General features: G+C 44.9%; 2 protein-coding genes across 2 annotated transcripts in view; both read left to right on the forward strand.

The window, feature by feature from the left end:
- LOC310984522 (PH domain leucine-rich repeat protein phosphatase 1-like) overlaps positions 1 to 25,400 on the forward strand; it is a 146,197-nt gene that overhangs the window by 83,806 nt on the left and 36,991 nt on the right. The window lies entirely within an intron of this gene.
- Positions 1 to 25,400, forward strand: part of zc3h3 (zinc finger CCCH-type containing 3) — a 74,677-nt gene that overhangs the window by 45,310 nt on the left and 3,967 nt on the right. Inside the window, exons 5-10 of the mRNA XM_083969744.1 lie at positions 6,944 to 7,176; positions 9,494 to 9,572; positions 10,025 to 10,186; positions 10,822 to 10,891; positions 16,175 to 16,306; positions 25,206 to 25,375. Coding sequence (XP_083825870.1) covers positions 6,944 to 7,176; positions 9,494 to 9,572; positions 10,025 to 10,186; positions 10,822 to 10,891; positions 16,175 to 16,306; positions 25,206 to 25,375 — 846 coding nt within the window. The remainder of the gene's footprint in view (positions 1 to 6,943; positions 7,177 to 9,493; positions 9,573 to 10,024; positions 10,187 to 10,821; positions 10,892 to 16,174; positions 16,307 to 25,205; positions 25,376 to 25,400) is intronic.

Below are 25,400 nucleotides of genomic sequence, written 5' to 3' on the forward strand. Positions count from 1 at the left end.
ATTTATTTCTGCCTTTTATTTAAGCGCCCAACACACTAGGCCGCCCCCCCCAACCCCAAATAAGTATACTATTTTTGAGTGTATACATCCACACACACACACACACACACACACTCTTAACGCTGGGACCAGGCGCTCATCTCCTTTAGTGCTTCAGTATCGATCAGTTCAGGATGTAAGAGACTGGGGCAATAAAGTGAAGCAGCGCTCCCTCTTCTTCACTTCTCTCCTCCTTTTCCCGCATTCACCCCCCTCACCCACACCCCCCCGCACCACCATTCATCCCCTTTTATACCCCCCAATTCATTCATTTACTCATTACCCATCACATTAGTCATCTACCCATCTCCCACAGTCGCGTGTTATCGCTCTCTCGTGGTCCTGTTCACACTGCACTCTGCACACGTTTCTGCGCTTTTCAAACAGGATTGTGTTCATTAGTCGACTCCCCCCTTTAAGTTGTGGGATCATGATGTGTAATGATGCTGCTTTGGATTCCCTCTAAGTGCCGGGAGAAGAACAGCAGTCCTCCTCGCTGTTGGAATTAGCCAGATGACTGTTTTTTTTGTTGTTTTCTTTTGTTTTTTTCCCCTTCCTTTTTTTTTGCTGCGCTCTGTTTCAAGGGTAACTGTTTCCCAATATGAGCCCACTAATGCTTGGGTTGCAGACAAATAGACGAGGGCAGCATTATTCTGAGCAGTCGCGCGACCCTCCAAATTCTTCCCTGTCACTAAAACAAAAGTCGGATCATTCATCAACAGCGCGGGTAATGCTGAATCGTGCTCTCCTTTTTATCTGTGCATCGCATGGTCAGAGCGGTCCACGCGCACACACCTGCATGCGTGCACACACAAACGCTATAGCACATACGCATGCAGACTAGTCTCAAGGGGCTTCCTCTGCGCCCTTGCCCCCTTCCGCCCCTCCTCCTCCTCTGTTTCTTCTCTTTCCTCTCCATATGTTTTCTTTCTTTTTTTGTGGACTCTCAGTTCTTTTACTCTGACCTCCTCCAGTCATTGTCTTTTGTCTTTTACAACACACACCCAAGTGCACAAACTGTATTTCAGGGCTGAAATGATTCATTCTTCACGCATTATTCATCAAACAAAAATGATCTAATCTTTTTGTTTGATTTAAATGACTTTAATTTGAATCTAAAGGTTGTTTCAGTGAGGTTAAAACTCAAAGTTAACAGAGAGTGATGTCCTGTCATTATACCAGCAGTGCAGGACTACTTTTGCTGTGATTTTGAGACATAACTATGAAGTAAATGTACCTTAAAGAGGAACTACGCAAGATTTTTACCTTAATTAAACAGCTTCAGAATAATTGTGATGGTTAAATGACTTGTTACATTAAGAATGGAGACTCTCTGCCTTCCACCTAGTGTCTCTTGGCCGAAAAAAACAACCTTGCAAGATCAGAGCCTCCGGCCCGGTGTCCCAGATCTCAACTCGGCAGAACCACAACATGAACGCGCCCTGTAACCCGTGATCTCTTGTTTATGACAGATAAGACCACACAAATACAGACATTGTACCACGTACGTATATAATATATAATGTTATCCACAGCTCAATGGATTGATTTATAGCTGGTTCATTGAAAACAAATGGAAGTGGGGAGCGAGGAGGGTTTGAAAAATCAGCGAAAAAGCAACCAGACTTACATTGTTCCCCTTTAAAACCAAAACCTGGGGCTAAAAGAGGCTGAAAAAACTGTTGATAATATCATATAGATCCGTCACCAACCACTAATACAGAAATATTGATGAGTGTAGTTTTACATAGTTTGCATTATGGATAATAGTTGTGTTATAGTGTCCCTTGGTCCTTGTAAATGCACAGTGGAGAACAATAGAAATGCCCCCCCCCTTGCCCTGAAATGCTCTGAAACAGGTTGGCTGTCCAGCCGGTGAAGATTTGTGCCTCAGCCGGTCCTGGAGGCTTTCTGATAACACATATTCCTCCGGAGGTCAAGGACACCACGGGAAACAGGCCAAGGACTGTCTGGAGGCTGAGAGGGAAAAAAACTCTCTCTGCCTCTCTCTGATGCTGTATTTTTATTTTTTTTTGCCTCTCCACTAGTTTGTTATCCGTTTGCTCCGTCCTCCTCTCCTCCTCTCTCATTACAGGCAGATTACCTTATTGTGAAGGTAACGGCTCCCACAGAGGCTGTTTTCACTAATGGTGTTAGACCCGCGGCTAAAACTCATTCACATGTGCTGTACATCTCACATCGCTGGTCTGGTGATTAAAATGTGTGTATGCAAGCAAAAACCTCAAGTGTAAGAACTCAACTCAGTGTAAACAGCACTTTGGTCTGAGTTTAGCTAAAGACGTGTGGTTTTATTGGTGTCTGATCTTGTGTTGTGGTGTTTTTCTGTTCTCAAACTTACCTGATCTAAACCATTTTAGGACATGTCTGCTGTTAACTCCTCATTCTTCTTTCCTTCCGCCTTCTTCTTCTTTGGTTTATTTACTGTATGAATGCAAAACTCGTGAAACGTGCTCTCTGGCTGGATTTTCCGTTCGGGCTGCCATACAAACATGGCAAGATGGCGACACTTTCTAAAGCAAGACCACTTGCTATATGTATATATATATAAAAGAAAAATTATAAGGCCAAACAAATTTTATTTTATAGCGATTTTACACTTATACAAATATATTTTGGGTAGTATAGTCAGATTTAGCCAATAAACCTTACCAATTATTACACACTGGACCTTTAACATATCAAGCGTTCAGCCTGGGACATGATGCTCCTTCTGCAGCTCAGTGAACATGGTTGTTGTTTGTTTAGTTTGATTCTTATGCAGTTTCTGTGGCGCCAACATGTCAGTGCAGCTTCAGTTTCCAGCGTCGAACAGAGAACTGAACCATGGTATGTGACGTTGACACATCGACTCCTCTGAGGAAACCTTTTCCACCAGCTCCTCTCAGGTTTACAGTACATGTGTCTTGGCTGGAGGAGAATTCCTTCCTACCACGTTACTAGACTCTGACCCTTGGCCTTTGCCACCTCTCTCTCTCCCTCTCTCTCCCCCCTCGATGTTTTCTGTCTCTCTTGATTAAAAGGCCAAACAGCAGCATAAAATCTGTGCCACCATAATTCCTTGGCAACAGCGATGAATTTGCACTTTTATGAGGTAAACATGGAAATGTGCCCGAGTGTGTGTGTGTGTGAGCAGGACAATCACTCTTTTGATTCCGGTTTCAAAACACAAAACCCAGTGTGAAAACAGACTGGGCCTTACACCCCCCTTTCGTGCGCCCCGAACCCACCTACTCCCCCCCCCTGGCTGCAGCCCTGTGTCAGGGTTAACTGCCGTCTGTGTTAACTGTTCATGTCGTATCCCCATTAACCTCCATTGTGGCTCCCCAGGCCGCCCGGTCCTTGTTTAAGCCTCCCTGGGTGGCAGTCAGCGCTCCAACATTAGCCTCCATTACGGCTCCCCTGGCTGCAGTTGCCCTGTGTAGGGCAGCCGCTGATCAGTGAAACTGAGTGTCTGTGCCTCTGAGTTATGGCGGCGCAGTCGGAGGGGGGGAGGGGGGAGGGGGGGGGGGGGGGGGGCGACCGTGCACGTGAACGTGGTGCGCTGATGATGGCTGATATTTGCTCTCCTTCTTTTTCTTATTTGCAGCAGTGCAGCAGCAGCAGCTCGGCAGCGGGCCGCGGCGGCGGTGCGTTAAGCGTCCGTGTCAGTTGTTTTGCGCGCGGCGTGCGTCCGGGGTAACCCTCTCTTCTCTCTGTAATGGGAGGCATGAACTCTCGCTCTAAACCCATTTCCAGCCCATCTGAAATACGGCAGCAAATTACCTCCAGTGGCGCCCTGCACACCAGCCCCAATCCGCCCCAAATAGAAGTGACAGGACAGCGCAATTTATCGCCATAACCCCTGCACCCCCCCATCGCCCCCCCCACCACCACATCGCAGCAGCCTCACACACACACAGGTCGACTGAGTGGCTCCTGAATGGTGAGCATGTAATAATAATAATAATAATAATACATTTAATTTAGAGGCGCCTTTCATGACACCCAAGGTCACCTTACAGAGCATAACATTTTAATAACATTATTAAAAACAAGACATTGTGGAAAAACAAAAAACAAACAAACAATCAAGACAGTGACCAGTTATAAGTTGTGTGCGAGTTTGAACAGGTGAGTTTTGAGTTGTGACTTGAAGGTTGTGATGGAGTCTGACTGTTTTATGTGTGGGGGGAGGGAGTTCCAGAGCCTGGGTGCTGAACAGCTGAATGATCGGGCACCCATTGTACTGAGGCGTGATGTGGGGATAGATAGTAGTCCAGCAGAGGTTGAGCGGAGGGAGCGTGAGGGAGTGTATTCTTGGAGGAGGTCGCAGAGGTAAGTGGGGGCTAGGCTGTGGAGAGCTTTGTAGGTGAGGAGAAGGGTTTTATATTGGATGCGGTATTGTACTGGGAGCCAGTGAAGTTGGATGAGAACAGGGGTGATGTGGTCAGATGATTTGGTGCGGGTGATGATCCGGGCGGCTGAGTTCTGGATGATCTGCAGTCTGTTGATGAGTTTGGTGGGTAGTCCGGTGAGGAGGGCGTTGCAGTAGTCTATGCGTGATGTGACAAATGAGTGAACCAGAATTTCAGTGCTGGATTGGGACAGTGATGGGCGGAGTCTGGAGATGTTGCGGAGGTGGAAGAATGCGGTCCGGGTGATGTTTTGAATGTGGGGTGCGAATGAGAGGGTGTTGTCCAGGATGACGCCGAGGCTCTTGACTTGGGAGGAGAACGGTACAGGGAATCCGTCGATGATGATGGGTGTGGCTGGGGTGTGTAGTGATTTGGTGAGGGTGGATTTGGAGCCGATGAGCAGGGCCTCGGTCTTGTTGCCGTTAAGTTTCAGGAAGTTCCTGCTCATCCAGCTCCGGATGTCTTCCAGGCAGGTGATGAGGGAGGTGGGAGGGATGGCAGCAGTGGGTTTGGTGGAGATGTAGACCTGAGTGTCGTCAGCGTAACAATGGAAATGGACCCCATGGTGACGGAGGAGTGTGCCCAGGGGGAGGAGGTAGATGGTGAACAGGAGTGGACCCAAGACTGACCCCTGGGGGACACCCAGTGAAACACCCGAACACCTAGACTTGTGGTTGCTTAGTTGAATGAATTGTTGACGGTCGGTGAGGTAGGATGTGAACCAGGAGAGTGCAGCACCAGTGATCCCAATGCCAGCCAGGCGGTCCAGGAGCAGAGGGTGGGAGATGGTATCAAATGCTGCGCTGAGATCGAGGAGGATGAGAATGGTGAGTAGTCCGGAGTCGGCTGCACGGAGGAGGTCGTTGGTGATTTTGACTAGGGCTGTTTCAGTGCTGTGTTTTGGACGGAAGCCGGATTGGAAAGGTTCGTGGAGATTGTTTGTGTCGAGGTGGGACTGTAGTTGTGCGGCAACCACCCTTTCAAGTGTTTTGGAGATGAAGGGGAGGTTGGAGATGGGCCGGTAGTGGTTGAGGTCAGCAGGGTCAGCTCCGGGTTTTTTCAGGATGGGTGTGATGGCGGCCAGTTTGAGAGAGGGGGGTACAGTACCAGTAGTGAGGGAGGAGTTAATTATGTTGGTGATCATGGGGGAGATGGACGGTAGACATGCTTTGACAAGGGAGGTGGGAAGAGGGTCGAGCTGACAGGTGGTGGTTTTGGCCTTGCAGATGAGTTCTGAGACGGTCAGTTCTGTTACTGGGGTGAAGTCAGAGAGGGAGCTGGTGAGAGGTTGGCCAGTGGTGATCATCCAGGGTGGGTCATCAGAGGGGGTGCGAGATGAGGCCAGTTGTTGGTGAATGGCGTTGATTTTAGAGCTGAAGAAGTCCAGAAACGCAGTGCACTGGTTGGTGGAAATGTCTGGAGGGAGGGTTTTAGGAGGCTGAAGTAGGTGGCTGACTGTTGAGAAAAGGATTCTGCTGTTACCTGTACCGGTGTTGATGAGGTTGGAGTAGTATGAGGATTTGGCAGTGGTGAGGGCGTTCTTGTAGTGATGGAGGTGGTCCGAATACATTTGGCGGTGGATAGTGAGTCCAGTCTTTTTGTGGAGTCGCTCCAGTTGACGGCCAGTAGCTTTGAGCTGGCGGAGCTCAGGGGTGAACCAGGGAGCAGTGTGGGTGAATGAGACTGAGCGGGTTTTCAGGGGGGCCAGGGTGGTGAGGGAGGAGGAGAGGCTGTTATTGTAATGGGTCACCAGGTCAGTCAGGGAAGATGCAGGGGGAGGACTCGGGTAGGAGCTGATCAGGGTGGAGAGGTCTGTGGTGTTGATATGTTTGATGTTTCTGAAGGAGATGGTCCGTTGTTCCTTGGCTTTGTGTAGTTGGGTGTGAATGTCAAAAAGTACAGCTTTGTGGTCGGAGATGTGTGTGTAGAGGCCTGTGATTGTGTGCAACTGTACAGACTGTAGCAAGAGAGAGTGTGTTGTGATACAGATAGTGTGTGTGTGTGTGTGTGTGTGTGTGTGTGGTCTCTACGCTCCAGTGTAGGGGCCAACCTCGCTGCTCTGGCCCCCTGCCCTGCCTATTATCTCATTGATTTCCTCCTCTCCTCTTTTCAATTCTCTCCATTTCCACACTGCCGTCCTTTCCATTAGAGGAGCAATTTAACAGAGTGCTGTGACATGGGAGGGAGAGAGAGGGAGAGAGAGAAGGAGAAGCAGGGGGGAGAGAGTAGAGGATGGGAAACATAAAGTGAGGAGGGGAGATATAGTGGAAGAGCTGGAGGGAAGACGGGCTAAAGAGGGGTGGAACCGAGGCAGGGACAGTGATTTCATTTCAGCGTGACTGAAAATTCCTCACAGTTTGTAAACGCAGCTTAAGGGACAATTACAGTCAAGTCCAGGTCATAATAAACTCCCCCCGTATGAATATGACTCCATCAAACATTAATCTCTTGTTTCATCTCCTCCTCCTCCTCCGTCTCGTCCCTCGCAGGAGTTTCCTCCAGAGCCGCCTCCGAGCTCCACACGACAGACAACACCACCACCACCACCACCACCACCCGGCCTCCACCCAGCACTGGAGAGGAGGAGGAAGAGGAGGAGGAAGAGGGAGAGGGAGAGGAAGAGGAGGAGGCAGCATGTGCTGGATCGGCGGCTCCCTGTACCGGGTGACGGCCAATAAGCTGTCCCGCACGGTGGCGTCCAACATGTCCATCAGCCGAACAGGTACACTGACCCTCATCATCATCATCATCATCATCATCATTGATAACACTGGGCAACACAGATGAGGTGGTGATGAAGATGATTACAACTTATTAAACTTTAGTTACTGATAACAAAAAAACATAAAAACTTTAAAAAGCTTGTTTTAAATCTGACACTGTTTGAATAAATTAAATTAGTTTATTTTGGTCATACAACACTATCCTTTACACTCTATGAAATTAGATTACCTAGAATACCAACAGTACAAAATAATAAGATGAAAGTAATCATTGCTGTATTTTATAATTTTTCATTATTTTACATTTCACGGCTTTCTTAAAACTCAACAAAGAACTACAGTACATGTCTTCAACTCATCACTGAGCTTATTCCACATTTTAACTCCCAAGACTGAAACACATTTGAATTTTATATTCATTCTCACTTTACACATTTCGAAAATCATCATATTTGATTTTCTTTCTTTCGTTTTTTTGACCTTTGGGAAAATTCACGAAACAAAATTTCACCATTTCACTGAATCTGTTGCTTCTGAGCAGCAGAAAAGTGCTGAGTCACTGTCAAAAGGCTTCATTTATAAACAGAGGCTTCAGCTCCTCTCGGTCTTTTATCACCTGTTCAGAAGAGTTTGTTCTTTACATATTTAACTCCCAGATCCACGTTGAAATCAATCTATTGTGGATGTGGATGTGGATGTGAATCGGCCAACACGAGTGCAGTAATTCAAAGCAGTCAAAGGGATGAGTGCAGCACGTATCGGGTTCGTACATCGGAGTCGGAAGCCGAGTATCGTCTGAATCCGACCAGATATTTGATATCAGCATTCGACACTTAATGGTTTTTGATAGTTTGTGCTTGGGACGCGTTTCAGTCGGCGCTAAAAAGGCTCCGAGGTTCAATACCCTGCCCCCTGTTCGGGACGTGCCATGCGAGCACATAGGGCAGTAAATCTGTGTGCACCCGCGGAGGTGATACAAGGGTGTTAATTCATGTTTGTGGCTGCAGCTCTGTCCACATGCTCTCTAATGGACTTAGTAGAGCTGGCTGGATTTGCCATCTGAAATAATAAAGTTGTCATCTGTCAGGGCAGCGAGGGGGGAGGGTCTGGAGAACTGGACGGTGCAGATTAAAGCCTGGATCTGCCTCTTTCTTTCTTTCTCTCTCACACACACACACACACATATATATATACGCGCGCTCTGTAGCAACTACACCTGCAGGAGAAATTGAAGAGCTCCACTGTGTTCAGCTCGTGACCGGCATCCCAACACAACACCACACCACACGCGCACATTCCTGCATCCTCCACAGCCCGGCCGAGCCTCAGGTGTCTTCTCAGCAGGAGCCGCGGCATCTTATCTTCCACCGCCGCCGCCGAGGAGGCGAAGGAGGAGAAGCAGCAGCAGCAGCAGCGGCGTCACATTTGTTCCTGGTCCGAAGCCAGCGGCCTGAAATTCTGCTGCGCTTAAATCACACCACAGCTCGACCAGTCAAAACGCTTCCAAAATTAGAGGTCAACTGTCATCTGTAACACCAACCTCCTCACCTCCTCGTCCTCCTCTCTGCTCCGATCCGTGGCCCCCAATAATACACCCACACACACACACACACACACACACACACACAGAGACACACACACACACCTTTTCCCTCCACTGTTAGCGGAGTGCATCGGGTACACGGTGTTTATGATGTTGTCAGACAGAGCTGGACGTCACGTTTGGCTTTGGCACCTCCGCGCCAAACCACCACAGTATAAATAACCAGTCACATATCAGGTTGTTATTGCATCTGGCTGCACAAACACACACTCAGACGCTCAGCAGACGGCTATAACACTATCCTTTTTTTTTTTTTTTTTCACCTAGGACAGATGTATGTAATGTCACACCGTTAGGAAATGTTAGATGAAAACACTTGAGATAATGATGATGAACACATCAGAAGAGAGACATCCACTCCTCTTTGAAAGACGATTCAGTGTTTTATCAACTAAAACTCTGAGCCTCTCTTCTGATTGGCTGACTTATGTCTGAATAATCCAATCAAAATAAAGCAGATTTCAGGTAAACATGGAGGTAGGCGGGGCTTAAAGAGTGGGTGACTGCTTTGTTGTGACCTCACAAAGTTGCACAAGTCCTGATGACCCATTTTTAAGGCTTGGTGTATTTCTCTGTGGACTTGAGAACTTCACACTACAAATATAGAACCTGGAGCTGCTTTATAATAAAAAAACAACATATGAACCTGAACTTTTTTTTTACTGTATGAGACCTTTAAATCCCCCTGTTTGTCTGGTTTTCCCCACATCCAGGACGGTTCTCCAGCACCCACTTCTCCTCTCCCATGATTCCTGCTTGGAACCGCCCCTCCAACACTCGTCACTTAGCCAGGTGAGCTTCTTTTCACAGCCGACTCCCCCCTCCCTCCTCCTCCCTCCTCCTCCTCCTCCCTCCTCCAATGTGAAGATTTCTGCACACACATCCAACTTTTAAGCTTTTTTAATTAACAGCATTTATATGTGGGCCATCCTGCTGGCTCCCCTCGTACCACAGCATCTCATCTTGAAATCAAACCCAGCCAAGACCGTTGCATTTGATCCTCCCTCCCTCTCCCCTCCTCTGATATTAACAGCCTTTCATCGCTCTCGGCTAAGAGCTGCTAAGCCAGAAGTAATCTTAAAATTAAAATTAGCATATGGAGGACACCTATATACCCAAGGGAGAGGTGAAACTCTAGTCCCGGCGTGGTTTGTCCTCTCCGGCCACAACAGGCCGCTGATTATTGATCTGTGGAAAACCTGTGGTCTGTTCTGTTTTTTTTATCTGTGTTTTTGTGAATCCAGCCGCGCCGTTCAGCGCAGCCTCGCCATCATCAGGCTGTCGAATGCCCGTCAGAAGAAGCAGCAGAAGCAGTACTGCATGTACTACAACCGCTTTGGCAAGTGCAACCGCGGAAACAACTGTCCCTACATACACGATCCAGACAAGGTGGCCGTTTGCACAAGGTAACGCCAACACGAGGTGTCATGTTAAGAGAGTGGTGGTGGTGGTGGTGGTGGTGGTGGTGGGTGGGTGGGTGGGTCAGATAATACTCATTAAATGCTAAATTTTGACACTCGATCCTCAGTTTAAGAGAGAAAATCTCCCTCTCCTGCCAACGTACCCGCTGAACATCTGATAGTAGTGGAGTGGTGATTAAGGCATCTGAGGTCCCAGATATAAAAGTCATAACACGAGCGCCATAAAAGCTCAGAGGGACATGAGACTCCACGGTCGGAGTCGCTGCAAAAACACCAGTAGTTACTTCAAAAACATGTTCTTGGATTTAAAAAAAAAAGTCTGTGCACAAAAAAACTTCATTTGTAACAAACCCATCATTTAGTCCCGAGCCGTCACTTCCTGTTGCACAGATGAAGTTAAAACCAGTTGCACTTTTAGTTTCTGGGTCAACACTGGATACATGAACCAACGCTGGCATCATCGTGTGAATGTGCACCACCGCTGGGTTGGTTTCTTCTCCATGGAAACGAGCATCGGGGATATCTTTAAAGTTTATTGCGAAGGCGGGGGGGGGGGGGGGGGGGGGGGGAACAGCTCTGTTTGGTTTCTGTTGTTTCAGCTTCATGTTGTTTATGTGCAGGTTCCTGCGAGGGACGTGCAAACAGGCGGACGGGACCTGCCCGTTCTCCCATAAGGTGGCTAAGGAGAAGGTAACTTACACACACACACACACACGATGTTGGGCAACATAGTGTTTTATGGGTTTTCATTGCAAAGGCCAGCATTGAGTACAGTGTGTACAGTCACTGTGTATCGTGTTTGCCTTCTTGGCATGGCTCCTGTTTCCATGACACAAGAGGGAGCGAGAAAGACTTAACCTGATGGGGCGTTCAGGGGAGAGGGGGCTTATGGGTAAACAAGAAGCAGCAGCAGCAGCTACTAAAGGTTAGAGCTTGTGACTGGAGAGGAGGGGGGAGGAGGGGTGGGATCACCAGTGTGATGGCATCTGCTATCATTTCTGTTTCAGGTGAGTTTAGCACAGGTGTACGTACAGAAAAGTGGATCACGGTCGTCACCTCTTATCACCTCTTATCCTGCTTTACCTTTTATGGCTGGAATCAACATATTCGATACACAGAAAATGTGTCAACAACAGTAATAACTGATAATTATCCAATTATTTTATTATTATTATTATTTCTTTTTTTTGTTAATTTCCTTTCTTTGAGATCCTCATTTGGGAAATATCAGTTTGCCTCCTATATATGTTTGTCTGTTTTCTTTATGGTTTGTTATGTGAATATATAACTGGGGGGGATGCAAAGTACAATATCGCAAAGAGAATGAAATGACTGATTATGTTATACAAATATACCATTAAAAACTACAGTAACCCATACATAATATCACTTAAAGCAGAAGTAAGCGATCCGGTCGTTTTGGCTAATGCTGCGTTCCAGGCAGGCTTTTGAAACCGTAAATTACAGCTTCAAGTCACAACTTACGACTTTGTAGCGTTTCAGGCAACCCACTCGTGTTTTTCCGACCTGTTTTACCTGTGAAAGTCACTATAACGGCCACTCGTAACTTCCGACCCGTGAACTCGTACCAGATTGAACTGGTATGACTTCACAGGTCGGAAAAGCACGAGTTACGAGTTTCCTTGAACGCACCAAAACAGTCCTCGTCCCTACGTCACCACATTCACGGCGTTCCTTGGCTGCACACACAGCCCTGCATGCCGTTCTCTCTCCTCATTGGATAAAAACTGTAGGATACGATAAATGTTTTCTCCTCGGCTCAGAGCAGAGCAGAGGGACTGAGAGACCCGTGTTTCAGTCCAAACACTCTATGTAAGTGATTGCTGTCGGAAGATATAACTATTTAAGACTTATATTAACACAAATATATCACTTACTTCTGCTTTAAATACATACTGTATATCAGAATACTCTGAAAAATAATCTCCCACATAAGCTTTGCAATAAAGTATTATAGTAATAACTGATAATTACCTCACAGTTTCCAGTTGTTCACAATTGACGTGTTGTTCAATCAAAATATCAAACTGCAGATGTACATATAATAATTTGATGCATATATTCATTTATATGATATCAATATGCATTGCAATATATTAGATCTAAGGAAGAGAACTTTTTTTTTTTAACGGTATCAGTTTTCTTCTAATCCTCCGTTAAATCCGACGACTGTTTTATCACAGTGTCAGTCTACCAGAGATGTAATATTGAGTCGTCACAGTGGCCAAAGTCAACTCCAGCAAACCAAACTGTGTGGATAATATCGACACTAAATCCACTTCATAGAGTTACAGATATGACGACGCTCAGCCAGCGGCTCGGTATATTTAACTGCGTGTGACTTAAACAGGACGAAGATATCAAACATGAACCTACACCAGACAGTCGCTGCATAAAAAAAGACTTTTTAATCTAATTTTAGGTCATTGTCATAGTGGCTCCACCTCCTCTTATAGACTCTTTCAGTGTGTTGCCCGTCTATGGGAAAGTGAAGCCGTTTAAAAAGGGAAAGCTGTTTTTTCCTCCTTCTTTTTAAGTTGAGACAAACAACTCTCCAACAGGTGTCTTGCCTCACCCTCCACACACACACACACACACACACACACACACACACACACACACACACACACACACACACACACACACACACACACACACACACACACACACACACACACACACACACACAATGACCCGCACCTGTGTTGGCTGTCACCCTGTCGCTGCCTGTACGTGCTGAGAGCCCAGCTGTCTGTTTGTAACGCCACCTCGCTCCAGCTAACCCCCCACCCAACCTTTGGCCCCTCCCACCACCGGATACACCCGCTCCTGTTTCATGTGGACTAGGGATGTCACCATTATAGATTTTCTTTGTACGATTATTGTCAGAGAAATAATCACGGTATTAGGATTATTATGCATTAATTAATTTCACAGTCAAAATAAAATTACAGTTTAAATTATTTACACTAAATATTATTATTAGTATCTACTATCAATATATAACCAATTATCAATCCTCTAGGCAAAGTGTTTTAAATATTCAAATCATTAATTGTCATCTATACCAAATGTTTAAGTTTATTTTAATTGTTTGTTTGTTTTTTATCACAAATGACACACTAAGATTTAAATTCCTACCAATTGTACGTTACGTTAGGTAAATGGACCAGTATTTCTTTCTTTTTTCTTTTTTCTTTTATTTGTTTGGGACATGTTAATTGAATCAGACTTCATCACACATAATTTCAGTTACACAATACAGACAACATGACCGTAAGGGAAACGGGAGAAGCGTAAAGCTTATCAGGTCCCGCCCCGATTACCATTCAGAATACATTAATTTCATCACAATTTTTCTTTCTTACAAACGTGATACAACAGCAGAGCTGCGGTCTGGACCCTTTCTCTGGGTTTAAATCAATTTATAATTGTCTAGAATAGAGTTTCATATTATCTTTTTTTAAAAGCCCACAAGTTTTTTTAACCTCATCATCTAGTTTGTTCCACTGTTACTAAACATTCACCATGCTATGAGATAATAACAGAACGTTACGAAACGGAGCCGTTTTCGAGGTAAACACAGGGTAAATGCAGAGACTGCTTGCTGAAAAACTGTCCCTGAACGCAACGCGCATCAGCGGTTTTGCATGAATTTACCTCTAAAACAACTCTGTCTCGTAACATTCTGTTATTTTCTCATAGCGTGGTGAATGTGCAGGTCACAACTTGTCCACGACAGTGTTTTCGAGTTGTTGGGTTGTGTATTTGATGAGTTTGATGAGGGAAACCAAGAAATTCCCTTAGCCTCCATAGCATACTGTAGCCCTGAGCAGCCTAAAAATAGCTTGCACCGACAATTAAAGGTAACAAACCTACTGCTATGACTATAGGGATTATGGCAATGGGCCAATTTGCCAAAATGTTGAACTATCCCTTTAAGTGGTGTAGTTTGAGGATTTTTGCATTGATGAACAACTGGTTTGTGTGTTGTGCTCTGTAGTGCTCATAGTGTAGAATCCTCACGGCTCTTTTTTGAAGTGTGAACGGGGGGTGCATGACACTTTCATACTGTACGTGTTTCCCCCCACACTTCTGCACCGTATTGCAAATGTGGTGATACTAATGCTGAATATATTACATGGAGTGACTGGAGTCAAAACAGGAGTGTATGATGGGGTGATGTGTGGTGGTGGTGGTGGGGGGGGGGGGTTATACACCCAGCAGCAGCAGCAGCCCCCCCTCCGAACCTGATCCGGGCTCTGGTGCGTACAGGCGAGCCCGAATCCTGAACCCTACACCCCCCTCCCCTCCTGTTCCCCCCACTACCACAAATACCTTCGAAACCAGACACCCTACTCCCCCCCCACCTCCCCCTACACCCGGGAACCCCATCCTGGTCCTCGTGCCCCCCCCCCAGCCCCCCCCTCCTCCTCCTCCTCCTGCTCCTCCTCCTCCTCCTCCTCCAGCACTGGCCAACACATCCAAAGCACATAAACACATCATGAGAGCTGGACGAGCTGCAGCCTGGATAAATATTTCTGTAGCAGTTAATTAGGTAGAACTGATCTCATCCCAACGAGGTGGAGTCTCCCTCATCTCCCCCCCCACCCCACCCCACTCTGAGCTGTGCCCACCCTCCCTCCCCCTCTTTCCTTTTCTCAGAGGTATATTTAGACCAGGCTCCCCCCCCAACCCCAACCCCAACACGCCAAACAGTAGATCTCTCTGCTCACACACACATGCTGTCAGGACACACATTCACTCTCACTTCGCCGCTGTCAACTGCAATTAAGGTCATTTAGCTGCTCAGTGTGACGGATCACTTGGCACACGGGACACGTCTGATCCCGACATGACGGTGGTTTTGGTTTTTGGTTTTTTAAAGCCGCACGACGTCTGTTTACAAACTCGAATAATCTCTCATCGCGTCCCCTCTCCTCCCTTTGTGTGTTCTTGATGAGATATGTTTTATGTTTTCTTGATGAGATATGAGCTAAGAGGGAAATTTAACTTAAAACAACCATGAATAAATACTACATTTAAAAGCATGTGTATCTCTGTGACGGGAGTAAAACTGTGGAATAGATTGACAGAGGATCTCAAACATGACACAATTTAGAAATAGATTAAAACATAGTATGATAGAAAGCTATAAACAGGATTGATTAATTGGGTGTTGATTGCAACTGTAATGCTGTTAAATTATTTATTTCTTTTATTGTTTTGACTACACTTGTTAATTATTGGATACTTGTTTCTTTCTGAAACCACAAAGAGCTCTAATGGATTTACTGAAATAATGAATGAAAGGGAAGGCATTTATAAGCTAGATAGCTTCAGCCTACACCTTTTTGATCTATTTATGAACTAGTTGAACTAATGATGGTATTATGGAAGGTTAACTGATTGTGATTGATGCTGAAAACTGAGAAAAACTGAAAACAATTTGTGTAAAAGATCGAATAAACTACTACTACTATTTACAGGGAGGAACTCAGAGATGATCTTGACACAGAACAGAAAAAATAGATTAAAGGGAGAAAAAAAAGAAAGATAAAAAACAGCAACATTTTTTATCTTCTTCTTCTTCTCCAACACATAAATCATATTAACTCTTTTTATTTTCATATGCTGGAGTGTCAACCAGGAGGCTTTTCTTTTGCCATCAGCACATATTCAAACAAACACCTCAACCTATTGTCTAATATGTTTGCAGGAAAAATGCCAAGAATCAATTCAGTCAGAGTCAGATTGATTCCCAAAGTCAATTCAATCTCTTTTTTTTGGACACATTGCCAATAATCAGAGAGTTCTGGACGCTCTGCAGCCGCATGAGACGTTTTATTTTGACATAACAAAACACACGTAGGTCTCTTGTGTTCTGATGTTGCAGATTGTTTTTGTTATTTACCTTAAACCGTTAAAACATTTTCTCTGGACTCTCTCCAGATGCCGGTGTGTTCCTACTTCCTGAAGGGAATCTGTAACAACAGCGACTGCCCCTACAGTCACGTCTACGTGTCCCGGAAAGCTGAGGTGTGCCAGGACTTTGTCAGAGGCTACTGTCCCGAGGGAGAGAAGGTAAAAACACACACACACACACACACAAACCCAGAGAGGACGTTCACACTTAGAAAGTGTATGTGGCATCATCCTGAGCTGTCTGACGTCCAAATCCTCCGTCCATACATCATCTTCACATGAGCAGAGCAGGAACAAATACTCAACCAAGCCAACAAAATGCACAATGTACAATAAAGTACAGCAAAACCAGAGAGAAAGCTCATTCAGCTCCTAAAGACTTTACACCTAAAATCTAAGTTTCTCCTTCATCCATCTGCACAACTAAAGAGAGGAAAACAAAACCAGTGTCCAGGATTTAACAGGAGGGAGTGAGTCTAAAACATAACTCAGAGCTGTGGTTTGTATTGAGTGGTTCCTCAAACCGCTGTCCAGCTGCAGATAGTCACTATTCACAGATCTAGAGGTTGTGCAACTAAAATATGACAAAACATCAAATAAAGAAGAGTTTTACTTTCCTATCAATCAATCAAACTTTATTTATAGAGCACCTTTCATGCACAGAGAAGCAGGCCAAAATGCTTTACATAAAACCACACACTCATGCCTCATGCACATTCACACAAACATACGTTAAAAACATTGAGAAATTAAAAGTAATGAGGAAATGCTAATCACACAAAGTACACACTATTAAGCATTGAATTCATCATTTACTGTAGTTTATAAACACAGTTAAAAATGTTTTACCCATCATTGATAAGCATTAACTGCATTTATAAACTACATACTAATGAGTATTCATGCAATATAAATGAAAGATTCAGTATTTATTAATGCTTAACTAAAGCTTAATAGTGATGAGTACTTATTATAAAGTGTTACCGGTAAAAAGAAGATAAGCAACAAGAAAAAGTAGGGAAAGAAAAGAGTAAATGACTGTTCAGGTCATAAAAGGATAAAAAAAAAAAGTCCAAACTCTCTCTGTCTCTGTCTTCAGTTAAAAGACATTTAAGCATCAGTGTGTTCAGATGCGAACGTGAACCCTGATCAGGATTAACCTGCATCACTGTAACAGCGGCTGAGTGGAGTCATTAACACGACAGATGAAGCTTTGATCTCAATACTCTTTGCATTTATCTCCGCGGCGACGACACATCGCTACCTGTTTGTCTTCATCTCAACGAAGAATTATGTTGTACAACGTGTGTGTGTGTGTGTGTCTGTGTGTGTGTGTGTGTACAGTTCCACTAAAGTTAAACTGAGGCCTAGGTAAACAAGTAGTTTGGTAACCAATGCCCACCACACACACACACACACAGACACACACACACACACACACACACATGTACACAGTGACACACAGGCAGGAGCAGCTGCAGCGGGTGGTGGTCCATAATGGCATAACTGTAGTGGCTGAGTGACACATTGAGGGCCTGATGGGTAACAGAGAGCCACCTACACATGACACTCAACCCCCCCCTTACCCCCTCTAACCCCCCCTCACCCCCCAAACCTCCCCAACCATCCCCCCTCCACACAGACACTGTCCCAATGTCTCCACCTCAGACACACCCACCACTCCCTCTCCTCCTCCTCCACCTCTTCCTCCTCTTCTTCCACTGTCTTTACCTCCCTTGTTTTGTCTCCCCCCTCCCTCCTTCCCTCCCCCCCTCTCCCCCTTCTCCTCCTCTCTCCCCGCTTGTTTTCAAGTGTCGAGTGTGAAACAGATGCTTTTTCACACTGTCAGACCTCATTTAAATAGCGCACGGGGAAATGAGGATATAGAAAACAAAAGGGATATTAATATTTATTCTATTAGCTGAAGTGCTTAGGTCTGTGATTTTTTTCCCCTGTGTGTGTTTGTATGCATGCATGTGTGTATGTGTGTGTGAGTGTATTTGCGCCTGAGTGCATGTGTGTGTGTGTGTGTTTATGGAGCGCTGCTGCACTGTGTGAGGCTCTGGCGGCTCTATGATGGATAGCAGGCAGTAATTATAGATGGGAAAACTGCTGAGGATGGCACTATGGGCCAGGCAGGCAGACACTCCAGCAGCTCAGGGGTTAAGTCTGCTCCTCGCCTCCATCCTCCTCCTCCATCCTCCTCCTCCATCCTCCTCCTCCTCCTCCTCCTCCTCCTCTCAGACTCGCTGCCATCCTGCCTCATCCCGGCTTTGTCTCACCCCGAGTCTGTTCTGGTCTAATTGCTCCTCTTGTTTCTTTAGCGCGCAGCATCAGTTTAAAGTCGTTGTTAATCCTTCACATGTGGCTCCTGCATCAGGTTCCTCCTCCTCCTCCTCCTCCTCCTCCTCCTCCTCCTCCTCCTCCTCCTCCTCCTCCTCCCTGGTTTACTCGCTCCATCAGTGACAAGACATCGCTGAGCGCCTGCGGCCCGAGCGAAGCTTTCGGAGGGTTTCTCTCCGTAGTTGACTTCCGTTAATGGCCCTTTGGCCGATTCAGCATGTTTGCCGCGCTGCGTCTGTGCCAGTCGGTGTAGCGGAGAGCTGTCTGATCAACTGTTTAGTCTAATGAATCAGTGAATTGATCCTTTTTAATGCAGCTTCTTCTCATCTTCACCTCGGCCCTGCTCTCTCTTTTGTTTTATTTCCACAAGAAAAAGAACAAGAAACGCAGAGAAGAAGCATCACTGAGCTCATTACATTTTTAAAGAGATATATCAGATTATTTTCTTCTTGTTTCCGTGATGTTCTGAGCCTGAGACCATTAAAATGATGCAAACACGGCACTGAGTTACATCCTGCCACACAGGTGTAAAACACACACGGCTCATGTTGGCTGGACAGTTTGCTGCTGCCTGAGCTAAACTTTGCTGCGTTCAGGTGCAGCTTTAAACAGAACATGTGAGGAGAGACTACGGTGGCCCTGAGAGCTCAGTACCCTTGTGTTTTGAGGATTTGCATGTGTTTAAAGACCCCAAACAGAGTCGTGCGCACTGAGAGTGGAGCGATTTTCCAATGTTTCCCACAATCCTAGTTTCGCGCTGTTTACACTTTCTTCCTCATGGCTACGCAGAAAAAATAAACAGAGAAGGTGATAAAAGCGATGAGGAAGGGGGGAATTCATCATGCTGGTGAGGGACATGCAAAGTATCGATGGAGAAAAACACTTTCAGTGCTTCAGGATGAACAGTGGAAAGTGTGACGATCTGGATAGCATGGTATAGTTGTCTCTCAGTGCAACTTAAAGCTCGACTGGGGAGACTGATAAGCATCTGCTCAAAGATTGTAGCTGCTCAACACTTTTTAGAGCTGCACATACTAGACGAATTTGCACAATAAGAACGAATGCTAATGCTATAGGTATTTCCTATCGTCTAGTCTTGCTAAATTCCTTTTTGTTATTTAAACTATTCTTAGTTCACTGGTAGTGCGGGAAGTGGAGGAAGAGAAGGCTACTACAGTGGAAGATAAGAAATACAGAACACCATGGGGGCGTAGATTTGAATCTACTGGAGAAATACGGTGTGAGAGGGTGACGATGACTAACTTTAATGATAGAAGTTCCTGTCTGACCCCACACATGTTTTATTTGAAGAACACCAGTTGCTGCCATCCAACAGGAGAGATCGAGTCCCTAAACAGACTGAGGAACTCTTTTATTCCTCAGTCTGTTAAAATGTTGAATCAGTTGGGTTTGTTGGGGCTCTGAATAATATCTGTTAGTGTCGGGACTTGGAGGAACTGCAGCCACTTTGATGTTACGTATATTATAGCACGTCACATGCCTGATGTTTGTCTCGTGCGATATTTTGTTATATTTTTCTAATGTTTTTGTTATTGTCTGATGTGAGATTTTTTTTCAACAATCTTTTTATCGAGAACAAAGTACAGAAAGACAGTTATACAAAAAGATAATACTTTTTGATTTTTCACAGAACACAATACAAATACAACCCCCACCCTACAACGTCCAGTGCATCCCAATCTGAGGAAATAAAATAAATGAATTAAAGTTATGATATTGAAAGGTAAATATCATTCAACAGATATGGATAATTAAATAAAGAGAAAGAGAAAGTGGAGGTGGCTAATTTGAAAGTACTGATGTGACATTGATGTGTGATACATTTCAGAAGAGATTCTGACAAATAAAGTACTGAACTCAACTACAACTCAACTCCTCCTGCACCCTGGTTAATCATCGTTCACATCAACGTTTGTGTGGCGACAGTGTTTTGCATACGAGAAGTCTGTTCCTTTAATCTGCAGTAGAGTAGTAGAGTGATCTCTCTGGGCCACCGTAGATGATACCGGTGCACAGAGTGAAGAGCTACGCAGAGCAGCAGCTTACAGAACAGCTACAGTCTCTATAGTATTTCTTGTCTAGTGTAAAATGTCCTCATGTTATTCCTCCGTCTGTGACACGACCTCACCGAGTGCACCGTATGGAGGTTCAGCAGATCTGAGGTCAAAGATCGATGAAGCTGAGTTTTTGCCACACAGCCTGAGGGAAAAAGATCAGAGTAGTGCACACTCACGCAGCCAAACGTTGGTGATGAAGCCGGGCTCCAGGTTAAAGCTTCGACTGTGTATCTGAAATCTACTGGACTCTCTGTCTGAACACTGACGTCCTGCAGTTTTCTGTCTCTGACCAGAAGAGTCCTTAATCCATAAATACAGCAGGCCCGTGTTGGTGCCGCTACGTTATACGGTCCGTCAAGTCCAGTGTGAGTCATGCATCTTCAAGTCTGAGCGTTTATCATATAAACACTGCGCTGTGGTTATGTAACGTACCAGTAAACTACCAGGAGTGTTAACTTGCACATAACTGATTGAATTTCAATTCTCCGGACGACGGTGCATCGTGTTGCGTTGAGAACGGCCGCTCGCTTTTCTCTTCCACCACGGCTCTCTGCAGCCGCTGTGTTTAAATCAATTAGGAAGCTTTTTTTTTTTAATGTAGAGTTGATATTTGATCTGATCTCTACCTATAATAAAGTCTAAAACCTGTTTCTACTCAGATGCTCCACACCAGTGTCGACTTAATGCATATGATGTCCCTTTTTTTTCTTTTCTTTTTTTACTGTCTTTTCCAACTCCCACCCTCCCTGCATTTTTTTTCTGCTCCTCTCTCAGTCTCTTGGTAAATGTGCTGACTCCTCCTGGTTTTGGCCGTGCAGAGGAGCTCTCTAATAGGCCCCAGAGACGTCCCAGCGTTCCTTAAATCAAGTGGAAAATTGTTAACTTGGTGTGGGATAAAGATGTTCTGTCCACTTTAGCTTTTTTTTTTCTCCTCCCATTTCCTCTCTCTCTCCCTCTCTCTCTCTCTCTCTCTCTGCGTCTCTCTCTTTTTATGAAAATGAGGATGTATGGGGCTGTGGTGAGCGGACGCAGCTTTTACAGTCAATTTCTCGGACACTCTTGTTTCTCACGCCGGGAAAGTGCTTCGGCTTTTAGCGCTCGTCGTCCCGTCACACTCGTCTGGAGATGAGAACTCCAGACTTATGTCAGAGCCGACTGTACGTCAAGTCAACATCCACTGATATATTTAATAATATAACCTTGTATTCAGATGTGCAGAGTCACCTGTCAATATTTATATGCAGCAGTGGGTTATACTGTATTCATTTAGCACATATAGAAACATATACAGTATATATACATAAGATAAAGGGGAGTAACTGTGTGCTGCACATGCCATTTCCTCTAAAAGTGTATTTATTTAACACAATGGACTGTGTGGTGGCTAGGAAACAAGGGCCAATAGTTAATTTCAAATACCTGGAAAAATGAATCTGTGCAAATAGTTAACAGTCAATTTGATGCTCCAGAGAATTGTTAAATGAAATGGATATATATATATATAATATATATAATACATATATTACACCTTGGCTCAGGAGGTAGAGCAGGTCGCAAGACACCTTACCCACCTTGCTCCTGATGGGTCGTGGTTTGCGCCTTGCATGGCAGCTTCTGCAATCAGTGTGTGAATGGGTGACTGCGATGTATGTACTGTAAAGCGCTTTGGGTATCGTTCAGGTATAGTAAAGCATTATATAAATACAGACCATTTACCATTTTAAAGAGCAGGTCCAGACTGTACTCCTGTAGCTTTTCATTTAATTTATTTATTGAAGACTCATAGATCTTTGAATTTTCTTCCATTTTGCTATGAACTCAAGAGACTTGTGCAGAGACCCAACATTTGTCAACATGGTCAGGACTTGGCAACAGCAGCAAAGAAAAAACTTCCTTTTAGCCGAGAAGCTAAAACATCTTTTTCAGTTGAATATATTTGCATTTTCTTGATTTCTTGAAAAGGCCTGGGCAATGAGACGAAGAGCGTTATACAGATGAGTACTGAAAGTAATCTTAAATTGTTTATTTATGTGTCGCACTTGTGTGGCAGGTAATACCAACAGGAAGGACTGTCTAAAGCTGTACAGAAAAGAAAAATGAATTTGAGCCCACTGTGGGTCTTAACATTAGTGTAATAACTCATCTATCAGACGATGTAGCCCAAACTTTGTGCAAAATTCTATTTTCGAGTAAATCCGGGATGAAAGTGGGGTAGTTTTCTTTCGCATTGGATAAAGCAGGCGCACAGATTATGCGTCACGCTGCTCACGATTCATCAGCCATTGATATTGGATCCGTCATCCGTCCGAGACACACACACCGAGCTCGTTCTCGCCCCAAACGTTGAATATCCCACCCACTCGATAACGACCAATCAAATTTGTTTTCCTTACTCAGGTAAACTTGTGAAGCAACTCGTGGAAACGTGTAGAAGGAGGTGCGACAAACAGGACAAACGGCCATTTCTGTACACCTTTAAATGTCACAATGTATTTACTTGTACATCTGTGTGACAATAAACTTCTTGAAACTTGAAACTTGAAATGTGTCTTGTAATCCCATATGGGATGGGCCACAGTGGTGGCATGACACAAAAATAAAAATGCATTCATTAATTTTGCTTTTGGCCTCAGGCTGTAGTTTTAGTTTAGTTCTAGTTTTTTTCTATGCTTTGTTCTCAATGTGCGGACAGGAAGTGATGGTCGATGGTAACAATACATCTCCAACTCAGACTTGGATGTTGCAGCTTTAACATCATTTGAAGGAATCACATTTTCATCTACCAGTTTGTGCAACTAATGCTACTCCGTGAATCTTTGACCGACCCTAAAGTTGTGGCCATGAAAATCATGTTATCAGGCCTGACGATGCTGGGAGGGGACGGGGGGGGTCAGCGGTGATGTCAGACACCGAATTTAAAACCCCCGGCCGGGCATCAGTGACACCAGTGGCAGGTCTGATTTGTTGATCGAAATGTGTGTCAAAACCGCAGCCCCTATAAGATGATCCGGAGAAACATTTGACAGCCGAGCTGATCCAGGGGCTGCCCTGGCACCCGCGGGCGCACGGACATGGGTGTGAGTGGGGGGGTCGGGGGGCTCTGATGGCAGCAAGTCAGGGCTGCTGGGCTCCGGGGAGAGTTGACCAAGAGTCCACAGCGTTCCTGGAAAATTGATCTCAAGATCCTTCACACACACACACACACACACACACACACACACCCGTCCCCCCACTGCACGCTCTATTTCAGGACCAATGCTGCTTCCCAGTCCTGCACTCCTCACCCCTGCACACACACACTGAAACACACACACACGCTCCTTGCAGCCTGCACCCCAGAGTGAATATAATTAGCTTTTCTGACAGGTGGGAGGGATCGAATCGCGTGGAGAATGAAGCTACCAATTTACACCCGTATTACACTGTCATACACACTCGCTTGCAAACATGCATGTGAAAGCTCGCGCGCTCATGCACAATGCTGCTCAGAATGACGCACATGCTCAACTTGCACATTAAAGGAGAAGCTGGACGACGTCCCTTTATAAGGAGCAGGACTGGAGTGAGTGGACAGAGTTAATTATCAGAAAAACTTTGAATAAACTGAGAACAACAAAAGAAAATGAAATATGAAACATGTGCTTTTCTTCAGCTTCAAGTCCGGTCATGTTGGGTGACCCGGTCAGATTTCCTGGATTCCCTCCAGGTGTTCGTGAACCAGTGTTAAATTTAAAGAGGCCTCATCATCTCTGGATATGAGCGACACTGTTTTTCTTTATTGCTTGTTCCCAGTCCTGTCTGACCGCGTGTGTCCGACTGTCCGTCCGTGAACAGAGAGCAGTGACCCCCCCACCTCGAGGAGATTGGGACGGGTCGGGGTCTGTAAATGTGAAGGAGCAGAACCACATTAAACTGTTCCTGTGAATCAGAGGAAGAGAAATAAAAAAGGCAGCTTATAAGTAGGTTTAGCGTTTGATGTTTTTATTCACATCAAATAGAAACGATGTCAAGGTGCAATTTTCATTAACGAAACCAAATTAGATACAAGCATGTTAATGTATCTGAGAGGGACAATGCAATTTAACATAGTTTCAAAACAAGGTCTGAAACTATTGTTTTGCACAGAGAGTTAATAGCTGATGCTAACTCATCACTCTTATCCTTCATGGGGCTTTTACATATATATAATAAACTTAAAACTTAAAACTTTAAATAATTAAAACAGTCAGTGGCAAAACACAGGAGATAAAATCCAAAACTTATCTAAAAATGTACATATGTACAGTCTGACAAGGAGAACAAGAACACAAGCAACAAAAAATAAGCAACAAGCACAGCTCTGGTTTGCATTTAGCAACTTTGTCATGTCACATAATGTCAGAGGTGCTATACATGCATAATAAGTTTTTGTCCAACAGTTTCCCCTTTTTGGTAATGTTTTTATTTTGTACAGAAACAACCAATCACACTGTGGCCTTCCCACAAAATAAAACTGACCAATTCATCATAAATGAGAGTTTTAGTTTAGAGTTTAGTCTTATATTTTTGTCTGTATCAAATCCACTCATATCAGGTTGTCTGTGTATGAACAGCTGTGACCTTCTTCTTCATGTTTGATCTGTGCATCTACTCACCAGTGCAAGAAGAAACACACTCTGGTGTGTCCAGACTTCTCTAAGACCGGCGCCTGTCCCCGAGGAGCTCGTTGTAAACTGCAGCACCGACAACCAGCCAAACGAAGCAACAACGCGTCCTCGTCCTCGTCCGCAGCGGCCAAGAGAAGCAGAACCAAGGAGCCCAGCAGGAGGTGAGCGAAGCATCACTGCTGATAC

This window comes from Trachurus trachurus (assembly GCF_905171665.1).
Source record: "Trachurus trachurus genome assembly, chromosome: 4".
NCBI classification, from domain to species: Eukaryota; Metazoa; Chordata; class Actinopteri; order Carangiformes; family Carangidae; genus Trachurus; species Trachurus trachurus.